At 45.5% G+C, this 17,088-nt stretch overlaps 1 protein-coding gene across 1 annotated transcript in view; it reads right to left on the minus strand.

The window, feature by feature from the left end:
- Positions 1 to 17,088, minus strand: part of PTPRB (protein tyrosine phosphatase receptor type B) — a 500,144-nt gene that overhangs the window by 452,230 nt on the left and 30,826 nt on the right. The window contains exon 2 of the mRNA XM_078673917.1: positions 15,624 to 16,022. Within this exon, the coding sequence (XP_078530043.1) occupies positions 15,624 to 16,022 (399 nt within the window). The remainder of the gene's footprint in view (positions 1 to 15,623; positions 16,023 to 17,088) is intronic.

Genomic DNA, 17,088 nt, shown 5'->3' on the forward strand with positions numbered 1-17,088 from the left:
CTGGACAATCAAGGAAAATATGGACATCATCAGCGGTACAATGATTACATCGAGGACAGTAGTAATTATTACGAGTAATCTTATGCAGTTTGGCAGGAGTCCAATAGACTCTATAAGCCGTAAACAAATGATTACGTCTTAAATTGGCTGGTTTAATTAGCCTCTGAGAAAGAGTAAAAGAGTCCGACCAAACTTTACAGATTTCCTCCGAGGGGTCGGGTATACAGTTTCCCCATAGTTTTTTCAACTCCAAGTGCAAAGTGCTATTCTCTTCTGTGATCATTAAATTATACCAAAATGAAAGTTCTTTTAACCATTTTCCCCCCTACCAATTGCATCAAGAATGTCTATATTTTTCTCCCTTTGCATATTTTGACTAGACCACCAGGCAGACAGTTGATAATATTTGAACCTGGTCAACTGGCCATTGGTTAGTTGTGCTAAAGAGTTCCAGTTTACTAAGCCTGAATCTCCCCAAAAATCGCCCCATTTTTTTAACCCAGCTGTTTTCAAAGGTTGTGAAAGGCGATCTTGAAGACATTGAGGTGTACCAGGAGAATCCCATATTGGAGTGTATGAATGATAGTAAGGGATATCGAATGTCTTCCTGATAAACCCCCAGTTTCTTAATGCAGTCTGTAAAATTCTTAGGCGAATTTTTTAAAAAAATTTCTGGTCTCCAAACTTAAATAAAAAGAAATCATGGTCATAAGGTAGATCGTTTAATAGGGCTTGAAACAGGCGGCCCTGCGATGATGCATCTAACTTGTTTGAAAGGAGCCTAAAATTTTTAAAGTGGAAGGCATGGCAGTATAACATTAAATCCGGGAGGGCTAACCCTCCAATTTTTAAGGCCCTTCTCAGCTTCTTCCATGCAATTCTAGTGGACTTGCAGGCCCATATGAATGATCCGATTTTGCCCTGTAAAGTATTAATGTCTTTAGGAGAAAATGATAGAGGGATGCAGTTAAATAAGAAAATCAATTTTGGAAGAATTACCATCTTAATAAGATTGACACGACCATATATATTCAAAGGCAGGCTCCCCCATCTGATTAAGGTTTTATTGATATCTTTAGCCGCCTTTTGCCAGCTGAGTAGTGTAATGTTTTTTACAGATTGGGTAAGGTGAATTCCCAGGTACCTCATTGACTGTTTTGCACCCGATATGTGTATGTTATTATTCCATCCCATAATCTCCGTTTTCTCCTTATTTATCTGATAACCTGACAGATTCCCAAATTCTTCCGATAGGAAAAACAACCTTGGTATTGCTGCTGAGTGATCAGAGGTATATAAGAGAAGATCATCTGCATACAATGCCACTTTCAGAGACAGATTGCCAAGCTGGAATGGTTGAATTATATTGTCCTCTCTGATGCCACACACAAAAGGCTCCATATACACATCAAACAGAAGGGGGGACAGGGGGCAGCCCTGCCTGGTTCCACGAGATATATCAAACCATTTGGATAAAATTCCATTAACTAGAACCTTCGCCTTTGGATTGTGATATAATGATCTGACCGCCTCTATAAAAATAAGAGGGAACCCAAATGCCTCCATTGTGGCCCATAAATACTTCCAATTGACCTGATCGAAGGCCTTAGCCGCGTCTATGGCGATCAGAGCAAGCGGAAGATTATTGGTGCTGGCATAGTCTATGGCTCCTATTGTTTGAAATGTTAATTCATTTAACTGTCTCCCTGGTATAAAGCCTCTCTGGTCAGGGTGAATTATGGTTTTTATAACCTTCGATAGTCTAGTGGCTAGGATTCCAGAATAGATCTTCATATCGGTGTTTAACAATGAAATGGGTCCATAGGACTCTATTTGTTTGGGATCTTTGTTAGGTTTTAATATAAGTGTTATAATGGCTTCAGCCCATGAGGGGGGAGTAGAGTGACCGTGGATTAATAATGAGTTAAAAAGATCCCTTAGCGGAGATATTAGTTGATCTTTATTATCTAAATAAATCTCCACGGGCAACCCGTCTGAACCTGCAGCTTTCCCTCTTTTCATTTTCTTTAGTTGTCCCAGAATTTCCCCTTCTGTGATCTCACTTCCCAAATAAGCTTTGTCTGTTTCAGACATTAGCAATAAATGTTTTGTTGCCAGCCAGGATTCTAAGTCCTCCCCCTTAGGATATTTAACTTCCGTGTAGAGACTACTCATAAAGGACCTTGCTTCCCCTCTAATCTCTGCATCCGTTTCCATCAAATCTCCTGTCTGCCGTTGTACTAAGGCTTTAATGTTGTTTCTTGTTCTCTCTTCTCTAGCTTTCCAGGCTAGGAGGGCTCCACACTTTTCCCCGTATTCAAAATTTTTTAGTCTACTAGACTCCCATTTTTCTTTAAGAATTCTCTCGTCTGAAGTTTTTAACTGGAGTTGTAACTCTATAAGTTCCTTCTCTAGCGAGTGTACTCTGCTAGAGTTCGTTAGGATTGCATCTTGTAATTCTAGATCCTTTCTTGTTATTGCAGTCAAGTCATCCTTTCTTATTTTTTTTCTACTCTTTCTCTTATGATTCATTAATGAACTTAAGACACCCTCTCAGATAGGCCTTGTAAGTTTCCCATACGACTTGAACGGAGGAAGTTCCTGAATTTATTATGAAGAATTCTGATGTTTTATCTTTAATATCTACTTTAATTTGTTCATCTAATAAAAGTGATCTCTCCAGTGTCCACCTAAGTTTTAGGGGAGTTGTGTTCAGTTCAATTACCATCTCCAAGACAGCATGATCCGATAGTCCTGTGGGTGTGAAGGAGAGGTAATTGATATCTTTGAGAAGGAGTTGATCAACTAAAAAATGATCTATTCTTGAATGGTTCTTATATTTCTTGCTATAAAAAGTAAAGCCTAGTTGAGTTCTATATTTTTTCCTCCAAACGTCAACTAGAGTAAAATCTTTCATTAGGGCGTCCAGAATAGCAAGTGTTTTTAAGGGAGCATGGTATTTAGCTTTAGAGGTTCTATCCAACTTTTGATCAAAGACCAGGTTAAAATCACCGCCTAGAATTAAAGGGCCAGTTGTCGTGAGTAATGCTGTTTCGAGTTTAGACAGAGGGCTCGAATTATCCTCATTTGGACCGTAATATACAGCGATGGAGTAAGGGATATTTTGAATATATATGTCAACGACTAACCATCTTCCCGATTGGTCTGTCTCAAAATTTCTTACAGTTATCCCTCTGTTTGCTCGAATTATGATAGAAACTCCTCTTGTGGCACCTACTTGCCTGGAGCTAATTATCTCTTGGACCCACCGAAACTTTTTAAAGAGAGAATTACACACTGCGGCCTCTAGGTGTGTTTCTTGAAGCATTATGATTTGAGCATCAGAATTTTTTAGGAATTCACAGATTCTGCTCTGTTTTATTTTTTCCCCTAAACCGTTGATGTTCCAGGACAGGACCTTTAGCTTATATGAATTGATCATGAATCTAGTATCCACTCATACCCATCCATGCCTCTATACAGAATAAGTTTGTTTATATATGAGGATTTTTTTTCTTTTGTTTTCCCCCTAACCCCCCCCACCCACACAGCCCCTCCCCCCTGAGGAACCCCCTCTGCATACCTGGCGATGACTTCGCCTTTTCGGCGCAGCCGGGTGGTGTCCGCGACCAATAATAAGTTTTAGCGAGATAAACTGAATCAGAAATAAATCATATCACCCGTTTTATCATGCGACATTTTGTACAATAGTTTGCTTTCTCGTGTACCCCCAATACTAAGTTTTAGCGAGACAAACTAAATCAGAAATAAATCATATCCCCAGTTTTATCAAGCAACATTTTATGCAATAATTTGTTTTCTCGTGTGCCCCCAACTGCTTTTTTTTTTTTTTTCTTTTTTTTTTTTTTACCCTCTTTTTTTTTTGTTTTTTTTTTTGCAGTTTCTACTATCCTTAAGGAGAACGCCAGGCTTTCCGGTACTACTCCTCCTGCTCACTTCTCATTCGGTCTAAAAGGTTATCAACCTCTTCTGGCTGTGTAAAACTGTAGGTCTTGTTCTTCCACATAATCCTGAGCATGGCCGGAAATCTCATTTGTACCTGGGCTCCCAGTGACCTCAGATCCGGCATTCGAGTGCCCAGCTCCCATTGTCTTTGTGCAGTTCTTGCTCCAATATCCGACCTAATAAGATAAGAACTAGACTTGTACAGGAGGTCTGTTTTTAGGAGAGATCTCCTCAAAATAAGCTCCTTGACATTATACGTTTGGAAATTTACTAGTATTTTCCTAGGTTGTTTCCTGTCTGTACGTCTCTTGTAGGGGTCTCTGTGCACCCTTTGAATTTCTGCCTCCAAATCTATGTCCGGGCGGTCTTTTAGGACACCTTCTCTCAGAAGTTTACAGACAAATACTTTTATGTCCTCCAGCTCTTCCCCCTCTGGTATTTTCAAGATCCTTAGGTTGTTCCTACGTGCTTGAGTCTCCAGCCGCTCAATATCCATGACCAGAGATCTATTCTGGGCTTTTAAATGCTCTATATCTTTTTGGTTGCCATGCACTGTTTTGTTCAAAGCTGCTGTTTCTGTTTCAAGGTTCCCTGTACGAAGAGTGACCTGCTCCAGCCTAGATTCTAATGCATCGAATCTATCATGAATGGTTTTTTGGTTGGTCTCTGAGATCTCAAATTTCAACATCATATCACCTCTTAGAGATCGAAAGAGATCCCCTAACCTGTCGCTCTCCGGCTCCCGCTCACCAAGGTCCACAGAACTTCTCCTCGTTCCAGAAGTTGTTTGAACAGTTTGGTTATCTCTACTCACTTCCTTTCTCCTCGCCCCACCTATTGAATCTTTGGAGTTATTTTGTGCAGGTTTTACTGCTCCAGACTGACTCTTGAGGTTCGTGGGGTTCTTATCCTTGTTTCCTTGAGCTTCGTCTACTGGGTTTACTTTATTTACATTTGCCGGAATACCTATTGCTGTTGCATTTTCGGTCTCAGTCTCAATCTCAGTCTCAGGGGGACTAAACTGTCCTGAGCTCTCTAAACTTGACATGTGAGTTCCCTCAACATTTTCCATGTTTTCCAGGTTTTCTAGGACCTCGTAGCGGTTTTTTAAGGGTACGATGACAGTATTGGCCTCCGATTGCCCAAACGAAAGCCTAGCTTGATCTAGGACCTTAAAGAAAGATTTAAGGGACGGGGTACTTTTGACTGCCTGACAATCAAGGGGTGCCCCTTTAAGTTTCTTAACTAAGGTAGGCTTTTTCTTTCTACTTTTACATGGAGTTAATGGCATGGGCCGCTCCCTCTCTTCAAATTCAAATTCCAAGGCACCTTTTTCCTTTAATTCAACCCTGGATCTCAGCTGATACCTATTCTTTCTTGTTGGGAGAATATTCCCCTTTTTTACAGGATTGGAGCTTGCCTCCACTGGGATAGGCTCCACTGTCTCAGGTAACGCTGCTTCCGTTGACTTGTGTCCCACCAGCTTGGTACCTTTCAAAAATGCAGGCTCTTGTTCTGGGACTTTCCCTAAAATAGCGTAGCAATCCTTGTAGATAGAGACATCAGACTGTGTTAGATCCATGCAGCAACCCGACCTCCCAGTGATGTAAGTGGGTGAAGTCTCTACCTCTTTAGTCCCATTCCCCCCATATCTTACAGAAAAGTAAAGCTTCGTTCTCACAGGCTGTGTCCTGCAGGATTGCTGCTCAGAGGTGTATGCTACCAGACCTCTAAGTTTTAGTCTAACCAGCACGGAGCGGCATCTGCTCCATAGCCTTCGGCGTTCTTCCAGTATGAAAAAAAAAAAAACGGGTGAACGCTGGTCCGTTAAGACCCTCGCACCGTTTTTATTATTTATTTTATTTTCCTTTTACCTACTGGGAGGCTAAGTGGTGTAGATACGTTATTTTGCCTCTCTCGCCGGTCACTGCAGGTTAGAAACATACGAACACAGTCTGCTCCACACACTCTGCCCGCATCTCTCGGTCGTTGTGTTTTTTTTTTTTTCCCCTGCCGGCAGAGCCGGGTTTGCGCGGTCCTAGCGCTGCCTGTGACCTGCGACCTGCAATCTCCTCTCGGGTGATCAGCTGGCCAGCAACCTCAAAGAAAAAACAAACAGAGGTGCCGGCTTAGCTTAATGCTGGATAATGAGGGGGAAATGCATCTGCCGCTTTACCTGTCGGAAAGGAAACTCGCGACTCCTCGCTACTGCATATCACTTGTAAAACCAGCGGAGAGCACCACGGCGCTGCCTGCGACCGGCTCTCAGCCCGCCGCCATGTTCCTCGTGGGCGTGTCCCCGCCCCCGGCAATAATGGGCTTGATAATATGCCCTTGAGAATTCCAATAGAATCCCATGTTCACACCAGAACATGGGCTTCTTTGGGAATTCACAAGGGCATATTATCAAGCCCATTATCGCCGCTTTAGCGGCAGTTTCCTGCCGCTAAAGCAGCGATAAATTTAACGCTGTTTCTTGATAATATGCCCCCAAATGCTCCCGAATGTTTCTGCCTGCCTCACTGAGTCTAAAATAAAGAGGCTCCATTGCGAGGGAGGCTTAACCTCCTCTCTGAAGAAGCCCAGATCAAACCCAGCATGCCTCAAGGAAAAATCTAGGGCGTTAAACCAGCCACACCTATGTGACCCGCCAAGAATATCACCCTGGTTAACCACTGTCATGACACTTGGCTTCTTCAATAAGAACTCATTTCCCTTCTACATTCACTGCAATCCAATGTTCATCAGCCACAGTAAACTCCTGCTACAAATCAAAGTTCCTATGAGTTAAAAACTTCGAAAATATATGCAGAATATTAATCAAAGAAATATTTATTATGGGACAAAAAAAGGATCTGAAATATATTTTACATGTATCACTGCGAAGAACTCTTGCATGATAATCTTTGCAAATGAATAGTGCCTTTTAGACATGTGTAAAGTCTACATTCTTGAGCCCATGAACACAGATGTGAGACAATGGTCATTTGTCATAATAGTTTAATCTACCCTTAAAACTAAACTGAAAACTATGTTTCATTTTAGTTGTGAGATATGTTGGTGCTTGATTTGTAAGATGTAATACAGATTTACAGACCTTGCTTCACTTTATTATTTAAATATCTTACTTGCTTTGTGCATATTACTTAAAAAAGGATGACAAATATGCTAGGAAATTAAAATATTCAGCTTTGAAGGGAAGACCGCTTTAAACGTTAGTTATGTTTGTTTTATAATAAGTGGTTTGCAATATACTTCTAGCTGCTATGCAATGCTGTTTCCTTGTTCCAATAGCTTTGTTGAAAGCATCTTTTAATAAATGTTCATATTCCTCGTTTTCTTGACATTTTTTAGGAGCAGCATGCTCGTATCTGAATGCCTATCTTAACTGCACCACAACTGGGTGCGTTTGGGGTATAGGTGATATCCGGGGGAGTGCATATGTGCCTGCAATTATTACATAAGCCTAAGCATAGCAGATAAGAGTTTCCCCAAGGTCGGTTGTTATTATTGGGTGACACCGACACGGGAACTTGCATCAATAGGAACTGTTCAGGGCAACGTTTAGACCATGATAGGGGCTGTGAGTGGATTCAGGGACATTGAAGCTGACTGGTGAGTATGGCCCAATGCTGATTCAAATATGCAGACCTTCCAATATTTAAAGGTGCCCCGTGGAGCGTCACAAGTCACTAGAGATATGCTAGAAATTATTGCAGGGACTCTCAAACGTATTTCCCCTAACTTTGTTTCCAGCTCCTTGAGCTGCAGAGACTGTCTGGATCTCTTAGTCGTCATAGGATATTCCCAGCTTCACAGCAATTGGGAGGCAGACTCCAGGGAGGATTCACTGACGGCAAGTACTTATACTTTCACAATGAAATGGAAGCGCTTTATAGAAATGTAAATGGCAATTAGATCTCAGTGGAAGAGCTACTTCTCGATACTCAAGAATGGACCTCCTTCCTAAAGTGGTTGAAAATGTTAAAGAAAGATGTCGTAATGTGGCTGCCTGATCCTGTATGTGACAGGACAGGCAGCACAGGAAGGGCGTGGGGAAGGAAGGAAGTGGGGAGGAGAGAGGCAGAGTGGAGGTATGCACGCTGGAATAAAGAAGTGTTCCTTACATACCTCCCGGCTCCTGCGTGTTCCTTAGGGGCAAAGCGACACTGGCGACGAGGGTGGGATTTCCCAAAGCAATTCCCACATCGCTTACACCCTGCCGCTCGTGAGCGGCCGAACACAGCGAGCCTGCAGCTCGCGTTGGAGTGGCGCGCGCGAACAGGACGAAAACGCGCCCACACCCCGCCTGGCTGCCGCTGCTGAAAGCGGAGCCCAGAGACGGAGCTGCCTGCGGGAAAGAAGCGACCCCAGATGCGCGCCGCCTACACGCAGCACCAGCCCTAGCTGCAGAAGAAAAGAGCGCGAAGGCGGAGGAGCGCTCGCCAAGGTGACGCCGTGGCCAAGCAACCGAAGGGGTGAGTCCCTGAAGACAAACTATCAGTGCCACTGCAGCGGACAGTTTAAATTACCGCCAAACACCCTGCCACGCGTCCCCTACAAGCAAAAATAAAATACAAATAGCAGGACACACGTGTCTCAAACGGCGGCCATCTTGGAGTCAGGCACCGCCCATAGAACTCCATATACTTCACTTGTGTCGGCCATTTTGAAGTCAGGCACCTGACAATAAATACAGATTTCATACAGAAATAAGCACTCACACAAGGGATGTCAGTGCAACCCGCGTCATCCAGTGATACAGGAGGGACCCCAGCGACACAAGCCCCACCACACAACCCTGTAGCGATGAACCCAGGGCTTCCAACAATCATGGGACTGTCGTATCTCAGACCACCTGAGCCTCTGGAACTTACCTCCGGCAGCAGCATGGGCCCCAAATGGAAAAGTTGGTCCGAGGACTTCGAGGACTACATGACTGGGTCGCAAGTTCAAGACCCCAAACAGAAACTAATTGCCCTACGCAATCTAGTGGGGAAAGACATTGCCCAAATTATCAAGGAGCTGCCTGACGCGGCCACCGCCTCATATGATGACGTCAAAGGAACTCTTGACCGGCAATTCTTACATAAATACAACCTCGACTATGAACGATACACGTTCAATCTAGCTACGCAAGAGAAGGAAGAACGAATGTGCGACTTCATACTGCGCATACGACGACTAGCCCGCCACTGCAACTTTGACGACTTTAACACTGAAGATGCACTGCGGCTCCGCATAATTGAAGGATGTCAGTTCCAATCGCTACGTCGGCGTCTGCTGAAGAAACGCTATTCACTAGAAGAAATCGAAGAAATGACGCGCATAAACGATCAGGCGGAAGACCATGCCAAGAAGATGGAAGTAAATAAATCGGACAAGAAGGAACAAGCCTTTCGGCTTCAAGCTCAAAGTCACAAGGATCAAAAGCACCAGACTGATCGGTGGAAGTCGAACAAGTCAACGTATCACACTTCGTCCCGAAGACCCAAAACAAGCCACAAATCACGGGAAGCACGACATGACAAATCTAGCAAGCCAGCTCCAGCCTGTTACAGGTGCGGACAAGACTACCCACACTCGGGCCAATGTCCAGCTATGGGGCAACGCTGTCATCGCTGTGGCAGAGACAATCACTTCGAAATCGTCTGCCAGGACAGATCGTCGAGACAGAGATCATCGCGTTCGGGACGGAGATCCTCACGACCTCGATCTTCAACACATCATCATGCACGGGCGGTCAAAGAACGGGAAAGACGCTCGACCAGCTCCTCCCGATCCAGTGACCACTCCCTCAGATCACGTCGGTCACGCCGGTCGAGGTCAACATCCAGCGACTCTGTAACCCATACACCGGTGTCCCAAGACAGCGATGAATACATATGCATTGTCTCAGATCCAGACCGGCTAAGAAAATATCCGAAATTGGACATCAAGATCGGAAATCACCCAGCCAAATTTGTCCTAGACTCAGGCGCCTCACTGAACTACATCTGCGCCCTAGAACATCAAAGCATGAAGCCACGTCCAGCGCTAGAACCAGCAACGGTGAGAATATTTACGTGGATGTCCCGAAAACCATTGCCATGCCTCGGCCGGTTTCCCACCACCCTCTCATATCGAGACCGAGCGATTCCAGCATACATCCATGTTGTAGAAGGTCCAGATGTAGCCGACTGTTTGCTCAGCTTGCCAACGGCGGAACGACTCAAATTAGTAGAATTCCTCTACATGACTGAAGACGCCCCAGACATCGAGGCGAAATTCCCCAACCTCTTCAAAGGACTTGGAAAGTTAAATCACTTTAAGGTCAAACTACACATCGATGACCGAATCACACCGGTGGCACAACACCATCGGAAAGTACCATTCCATCTGCAACAAGCAGTAGACGACGAACTTCAAGAGCTACTCAAAGCAGACATCATTGAACGTACATCCGGCCCCACTCCGTGGATATCACCTGTGGTTGTCGTCCCCAAAAAGGGACAGAACAATAAAGTGCGTCTATGTGTGGACATGCGGGCGGCCAACGTAGCCATTCAACGGGAACGTCACCCTGGGCCACACATCAGTGACATGATTGCCCGCCTCAACGGAGCTACCATATTCTCAAAACTGGACCTCAATAAAGGTTACCACCAACTTGAACTTCAGGAGAGATCTCGCTATATCACCACATTTACAACTCACCAAGGCCTCTTCCGCTACAAACGCCTAAACTTTGGCATATCATCTGCTGCCGAAATCTTCCAAGAAACCATCAGACGTGTGATTCAAGGAATACCGAACACCTTCAACTACAGTGATGATCTACTGGTGTTTGGCAAAGATCAAACCGAGCATGACACTGCTCTTGACAGAGTATGCCATGCACTTCTCAATGCGAATCTCACTCTGAACTCAGCCAAATGTGAGTTTCACAAATCGAACTTGAAATTTTACGGACACATATTCTCCAAAGATGGCATGACTCCAGATCCTGAAAAGGTATCGGCCCTTGCGGACACACCAACACCTCAAGATGTGAGCGACCTTCGCTCATTCCTGGGCATGGCGAGCTACTGCGCCCGTTACATTCAGGACTTTGCCACACTCAGTCACCCCCTGCGAGAACTTACTCGCCAAGGACAACCCTTCGAATGTTCAGACGCCTGTCATCGCTCCTTCAAAAAGATCAAAAAGGCTGTCAGTTCTGCGATCAACCTGGCTTACTTTGATGCAAAAAAACGTACGGAGCTCACCGTGGATGCCAGCCCGGTCGGGCTTGGCGCCATTCTCGCACAATACACAGAGGACTCCGACCAGCGCCACATCATCGCATATGCCAGTCGCAGCCTCACTGACACCGAGACCCGGTACTCCCAACCAGAGAAGGAAAGCCTGGCTGTAGTCTGGGCGTGTGAGCATTTCCACCTTTTTGTATATGGCAAACATTTCACCATCGTCACGGACCACCAAGCCCTCATCACCATCTTCGGCAACCCCAAGGCCAAGATGCCTCCACGCATTGAGCGATGGGGTCTCCGTCTTCAGGACTACATCTACACCATTGTCCACAAGCCTGGGAAGTCGGACAATCCCGCCGACTTCATGTCCCGTCACCCCACAGCCACTGCCGCTGCGCTGCCATCTGTAGCAGAAGAGTACCTGAATTTTGTCATTGATGCGGCGTGTCCCCCCACGGTCCCGCTGGCAGCCATTCAGGAAGCGTCTGTCCAAGACCCAACCATTCAGGCTGTATCCGACCGCATCCGCAACAACTCTTGGCGCCATGTGCCGGATGATCAAAGTCCACTGTCACGTGAGCTCATCGCCTTCCGACATGTCCAGGACGAACTTTCCATCAGTAGTGAAGGCCTAATTCTGAGAGGGGGGAGGATTGTCATTCCCCAGAGACTGAGACAAGGGGTCATCAATCTTGCTCACGAAGGCCACCGAGGGATAAGTGCCACCAAGAAGGCACTACGGGAACGCGTCTGGTTTCCGATGTTAGATCAAATGGTGGAAGTCACTCTCAAGGACTGCATACCATGTCAACTGGTAAGTCGAGACGAGCCCCCAGCTCCATTACAGATGTCGGAACTACCGGAAGGAGTATGGCAGCAAGTCGCCATAGATTTCTTTGGACCTCTGAAGTCAAACCAATACATCATCGTCATTATGGACGAATACTCCAGGTTCCCATTCGCACACCTCATACCATCCACCAAAGCCACCGCAGTAATTCCAATACTTGACGAAACATTTGCAGCATGGGGCATTCCCCTACGTGTCAAGTCGGACAACGGGCCCCGTTCAACGGCCACGAATTTGCGGATTTTGCGAAACACCTTGACTTTAAACATCAAAAGATCACACCACTATGGCCGCAAGCCAACGGCATGGTGGAAAGATTTATGGGAACCTTGAAGAAAGCAGTACAACAAGCAGAACTGGTCCACAAAGACATTCAGCAAGCACTGAACGAAGTGCTGAGAGCTTACCGCACCACGCCCCACAACACCATAGGCCAATGTCCAGCTACCCTCATGCTCGGAAGAGTCCCACTCACTCGACTGCCCACCCTGGCCAGTACGACTCAGTCACGACCTCCGAACATTGATCATGAAACATTAGTCAATATTGATCAGGAGAAGAAGCTGAAAATGAAGACATATGCCGATCAGCGCAGACATGCAAAACACACCGATATCAGAGAAGGAGATTGGGTGGTAGTCCGCCGAGACAGAGGAACAAAAGCAGACAGCCGCTACATCGCCCATCCGTTAAAGGTCAGCCGCCGGAGAGGAACCATGATCACGGCTCAAGGCGACCACAAGAGAATTACACGAAATGTGTCACACTTTAAGAAATGCAATCCCCACGGAACAGATGACCGTCACCCCTGGGAATCGTCCACTGACTCTGAAAGTCAAAGCAGAAGCAGTGACTGCAGTCAATCCAGTCCAGCGAGACAGGAACATCCCATGCACCATCGACACACCCCAGAACCATCCGAGAGACCTCGACGACAAACTCGACGGCCGGAACGCCTCATCGAGATAATCTGAGACACAGTAAGACTTTGTACAAAAGGGGGAGATGTCGTAATGTGGCTGCCTGACCCTGTATGTGACAGGACAGGCAGCACAGGAAGGGCGTGGGGAAGGAAGGAAGTGGGGAGGAGAGAGGCAGAGTGGAGGTATGCACGCTGGAATAAAGAAGTGTTCAACATACCTCCCGGCTCCTGCGTGTTCCTTAGGGGCAAAGCGACAAAAGCAACATAAACACCGGCAAGCAGGGGTAAATATGGCAATATTATATTTCTATGAAGCAGAGTCCATCATGTTGTTTACTGGAATCTGCCTAATGGAGGTCTGTCTTCTGTCAACAAGATCACTTACTCCGAAATTATCCACAACAACAACAGGAGGGAATTCGGAATCAAGCTTTTTTAAGGAAATACTAGCTTCTACAGGATTAATCTAAACAGTGCAGCTTTCACAACAGCCTTGTATTATATCATGTATATATAACCATCTTTGTCTCACCATGTATGGGCTGCGAGTTGTTTTCAGATTCAAAAAATTGGAAAGCAGTCTTCCATTTCCTGGTAAACGCCTTAGTTTTCTCTTGTACCAACTGTGTTAATGCCACCCAGAAAGGCGTGCCCAAATCCACACTCTTCCCTACAGTCTGCGTCTTAAATCGTGTCTGGAAAACAATTCTACCTCGTCACTCCTGTTCTGAAAGGTATATACTGGTTCCCACTACAGGCCAGAATCAAATTCAAAGAGCCCAGTCTCTCAAACATAGTCATTTACTACGCCCAGCCATATTACCTAAACTCCACTTTAAGCTGTCCAGTGAAAACAAGCAACTAGAAGCGTAGTCATTCTCCAACTTGAATATGAAAAACGAGAAACATATTTCAAACATTTTCTGGAGCAGCTACATTCCTCTACCAAATGAGAAGTCAAGATGACCCAACGATATTTCACAACACAAAATAAAATAAAACAATACATGAACTAGAAGCCAACAATGACCCAAACCCTCTGCCACCTTGCATCCCTTGGCCCCTGCCCTTCTCTCCACCTCATTTCTGTCCTTGCTGTCCTTTCACTCCTTCCCAAACTATCTCCTCTCTTCACTTTTCTGCCTCTTTCTTCCTCTGACCACTCTACACCTTCTTTCCCCTGCTCTCTCCCTTCATCCTTGCTCCTCTACATCTTTTTCTGCCACCTCCTTCTTTTCCCCTTGTCTGCCTTCACTTAAATATCCCATGATCCCCCCTCGAACCTCACCTAACCACTTTTCCACCTTCTCTTTCCCTCCCAAAACTCTGCTAAAATACACTCCCATGATGCCTCCAAGTCTCCTCTCTTTCCACCTAATGCCCTCTCTACAATCGGGCCCTATCCATCCTTAGTGCTGTCTGTATGCACGGTACGACTGTAAAGGAACCTATGGCTGATACATAAATGTAAACAAATCATTCTGTCTCCACGGGTTTGTTCTCAATGTTAACACCATGATGTTATATAGCATGAGACAGTCCACTCCACAGTTATGTTTTAATGTTCTCAATAGACAATGACGTTAGGGTAAGTTGAGATAGTACAACCCCACAGTTCTGCTCCAATGTAAAGTCTGCTGACACCAAATGGTGGAGTGTGCTGTAGAACAAAGCAAAATAAAATAAATACAATTAAAAACATACTCATACCTGCCAGGAGTACGTTGGCGGAGGCAAGCGGTTCTGGTATAGGGGGCGCACCACCACATTTACTTAGAGTTGGGTGGCCGGGAACCAGTTTGGGCCTTTGCCTCATCATCACGGAAATCGGCTTCCTCTTCAATAGAAAGCATCTGGAGCAGGACTGCCGGTACTGGCAGCACTGGCATGGGTTGCATGGGTGGTGATGGGAGTGATGAAGAAGGACGAAACACCTTTTATAACTTCATACCTGCCACCTTCATCTGCTATCTCAGCTCATTCCTAGAAAACCACACAACATCCCCACCCAAGTGGAAGACTAATGTTTGGGGCTTATCTTCTGCGTTTTTGGGCATTTATGTGTTTGTTCCCACCCTCAGAGTAGTGCTCCCTCTGCCATGAGTGTCTGATGTGTTGGCCTCCCACTTCCACTCCGGCATGCTCCCATGTGGTGTGATTGGCTCAATCAAGACCATGAGGCTCCTGGGTCCATTAACAAATGTGCAATTGCCTCACCTCCAAAACTTGCCCATGAGTTCTTTCTTACTCTCCCTATGACTAGGATGGCGAGCCTGAATAGGTCTACACTATGCATGGTGCCCAACTATAAAGCGGGGACTGCACGGTATCCCAACTCCAGTGCGCAGAAGGGAGGAGGCAGCAAACTTCAAATCATAAGGGACAAGCCGGGTAGCAAACCCTCTCCCAGACATGCAGAGGAAAAGGGACAATACATCACGGCATCTTATCAAGCATGGGGTACCATATATGGTCCTGCACATGAAGCACCAGCTATGGTCAACCCCAGCAAGATGAGTGATTTATAAAGCATTAATCTTATGACTGATTTACCTAATATTGTATGTGTACTTTGAAAACTCAATTTTGTAAGGGTTGTGATTTCATAAATACAAAAAAGATATCAATTAGGTTTACAGCAGGACTGGCTCACCTTTTTTTGGGCACAAACTTTGATACGCTGGTTCTCCCTTCTCATTCACTTCAACCTTCTTCCACCTGTTGGGGTACTTCTTGTCCATCTTTACCACCACTCTGGGGCCCTGTTTCTTGAGAAACAGAGAGCTGCCAGCCACCTCCAGTAGACCATCGCTATCATGGCAGGCCCATCTGGGTGCTTGGGAGCAGTTGGTGAAGATGGCAGGGCGTGAGTGCTTGGCAGAGGAGTTGGAGATACCCAAGCACTGGGCTGACCTCACGTGGAGCAGTTTCTCATCCTCCGTCCACATCCACTGCTGGTTCTGGCTGGTCACGTTGCATATGCCCACACTCACTACCACCTTACTTCCAAGGATGCACTGTTGTTTCTGGACGTGGACGATTAGAAATCCCTCTGAAAGATAAAAAACAACACAAATAAAAAAAAATCCCATGCCCTCTATAATCAAAATTTCCAAACTCTACTACAAATTGTCATCAGGCAAGCTCTCTTTCTGATAAAAGCAGAAGATTCCAAAGGGCTGACTTCAAGTAGGCCTTCTACGGTGCGAGATTTATTGCATAATCCTATTTTTAGGAGACTAAATTTGGAGTGCGCGGAGTGTCACGCTGCAAATTCCGCATAGTTACATGAAAATTCGGCGAGATTCTGCGGAGTTCCGCGAGCTGGTGGAAATCGTATCGCGTGATGCTCATGCTGATTTTTAGCGGCAAGAGCTTGTTGTGCACTGCAAAGTCTGCGCAAACACCAACATGTGGTATGCCAGAGGGTGCTGCTTATTTGTTGCTGCTCAAATAGATTTTCTACTCAAGCAGCAGCTTTCTCACTGCGCACGGGTGCGAGAGCACGTAATGAGAAAATTGTACCTGGTACCCTCCTAGCGCCTGAAAATTGAGCTAGTGGATGCAAATTCTCACTTGCTCCTGCCAACTCATCATTGGAGAGCCACACGCAAGAAAAAACTCCACCAAGTGGCAGTTGGTGGAGTCTGACTCGAACTCCACATTACAATCGTATCACGGACTGGCCAAAACTCCGTGAACTCTGCCGGCGGAGTGGAATTTATTACCCACCCACATCTGCATTCTAGGCAAGTACCTACCCTTTCCCCTTGTTAATGTCCAGCAGATTTGACCTGATGACATTTAATGAAGGGTGCGAATTTTATCGCACCAGGTCAATGCAGGTTGCTTAAACATGGCAGCAGTTATAATTGCGATCTCTGCACAAACATTTATTTGCCCAGGAATTGCAATATCAAGGTCCACTTGTAATCAGGCAACATTTCTTTAATTCAGTAAAAGAGTAAGTTATGTACCCCACTTAGCAGCTAACGTTTTTAAAAGGTAAAATGTTATTAATGAACTGATGTACATGTTTGGTGCTATTAGAGCTGGCTCCTATTTAATGCAAGAACAGTGTTCTGTTTTGGTTTGGTTAATAGATCTGGGTATGTTCT

Source organism: Lissotriton helveticus, chromosome 1_1, assembly GCF_964261635.1.
Source record: "Lissotriton helveticus chromosome 1_1, aLisHel1.1, whole genome shotgun sequence".
NCBI classification, from domain to species: Eukaryota; Metazoa; Chordata; class Amphibia; order Caudata; family Salamandridae; genus Lissotriton; species Lissotriton helveticus.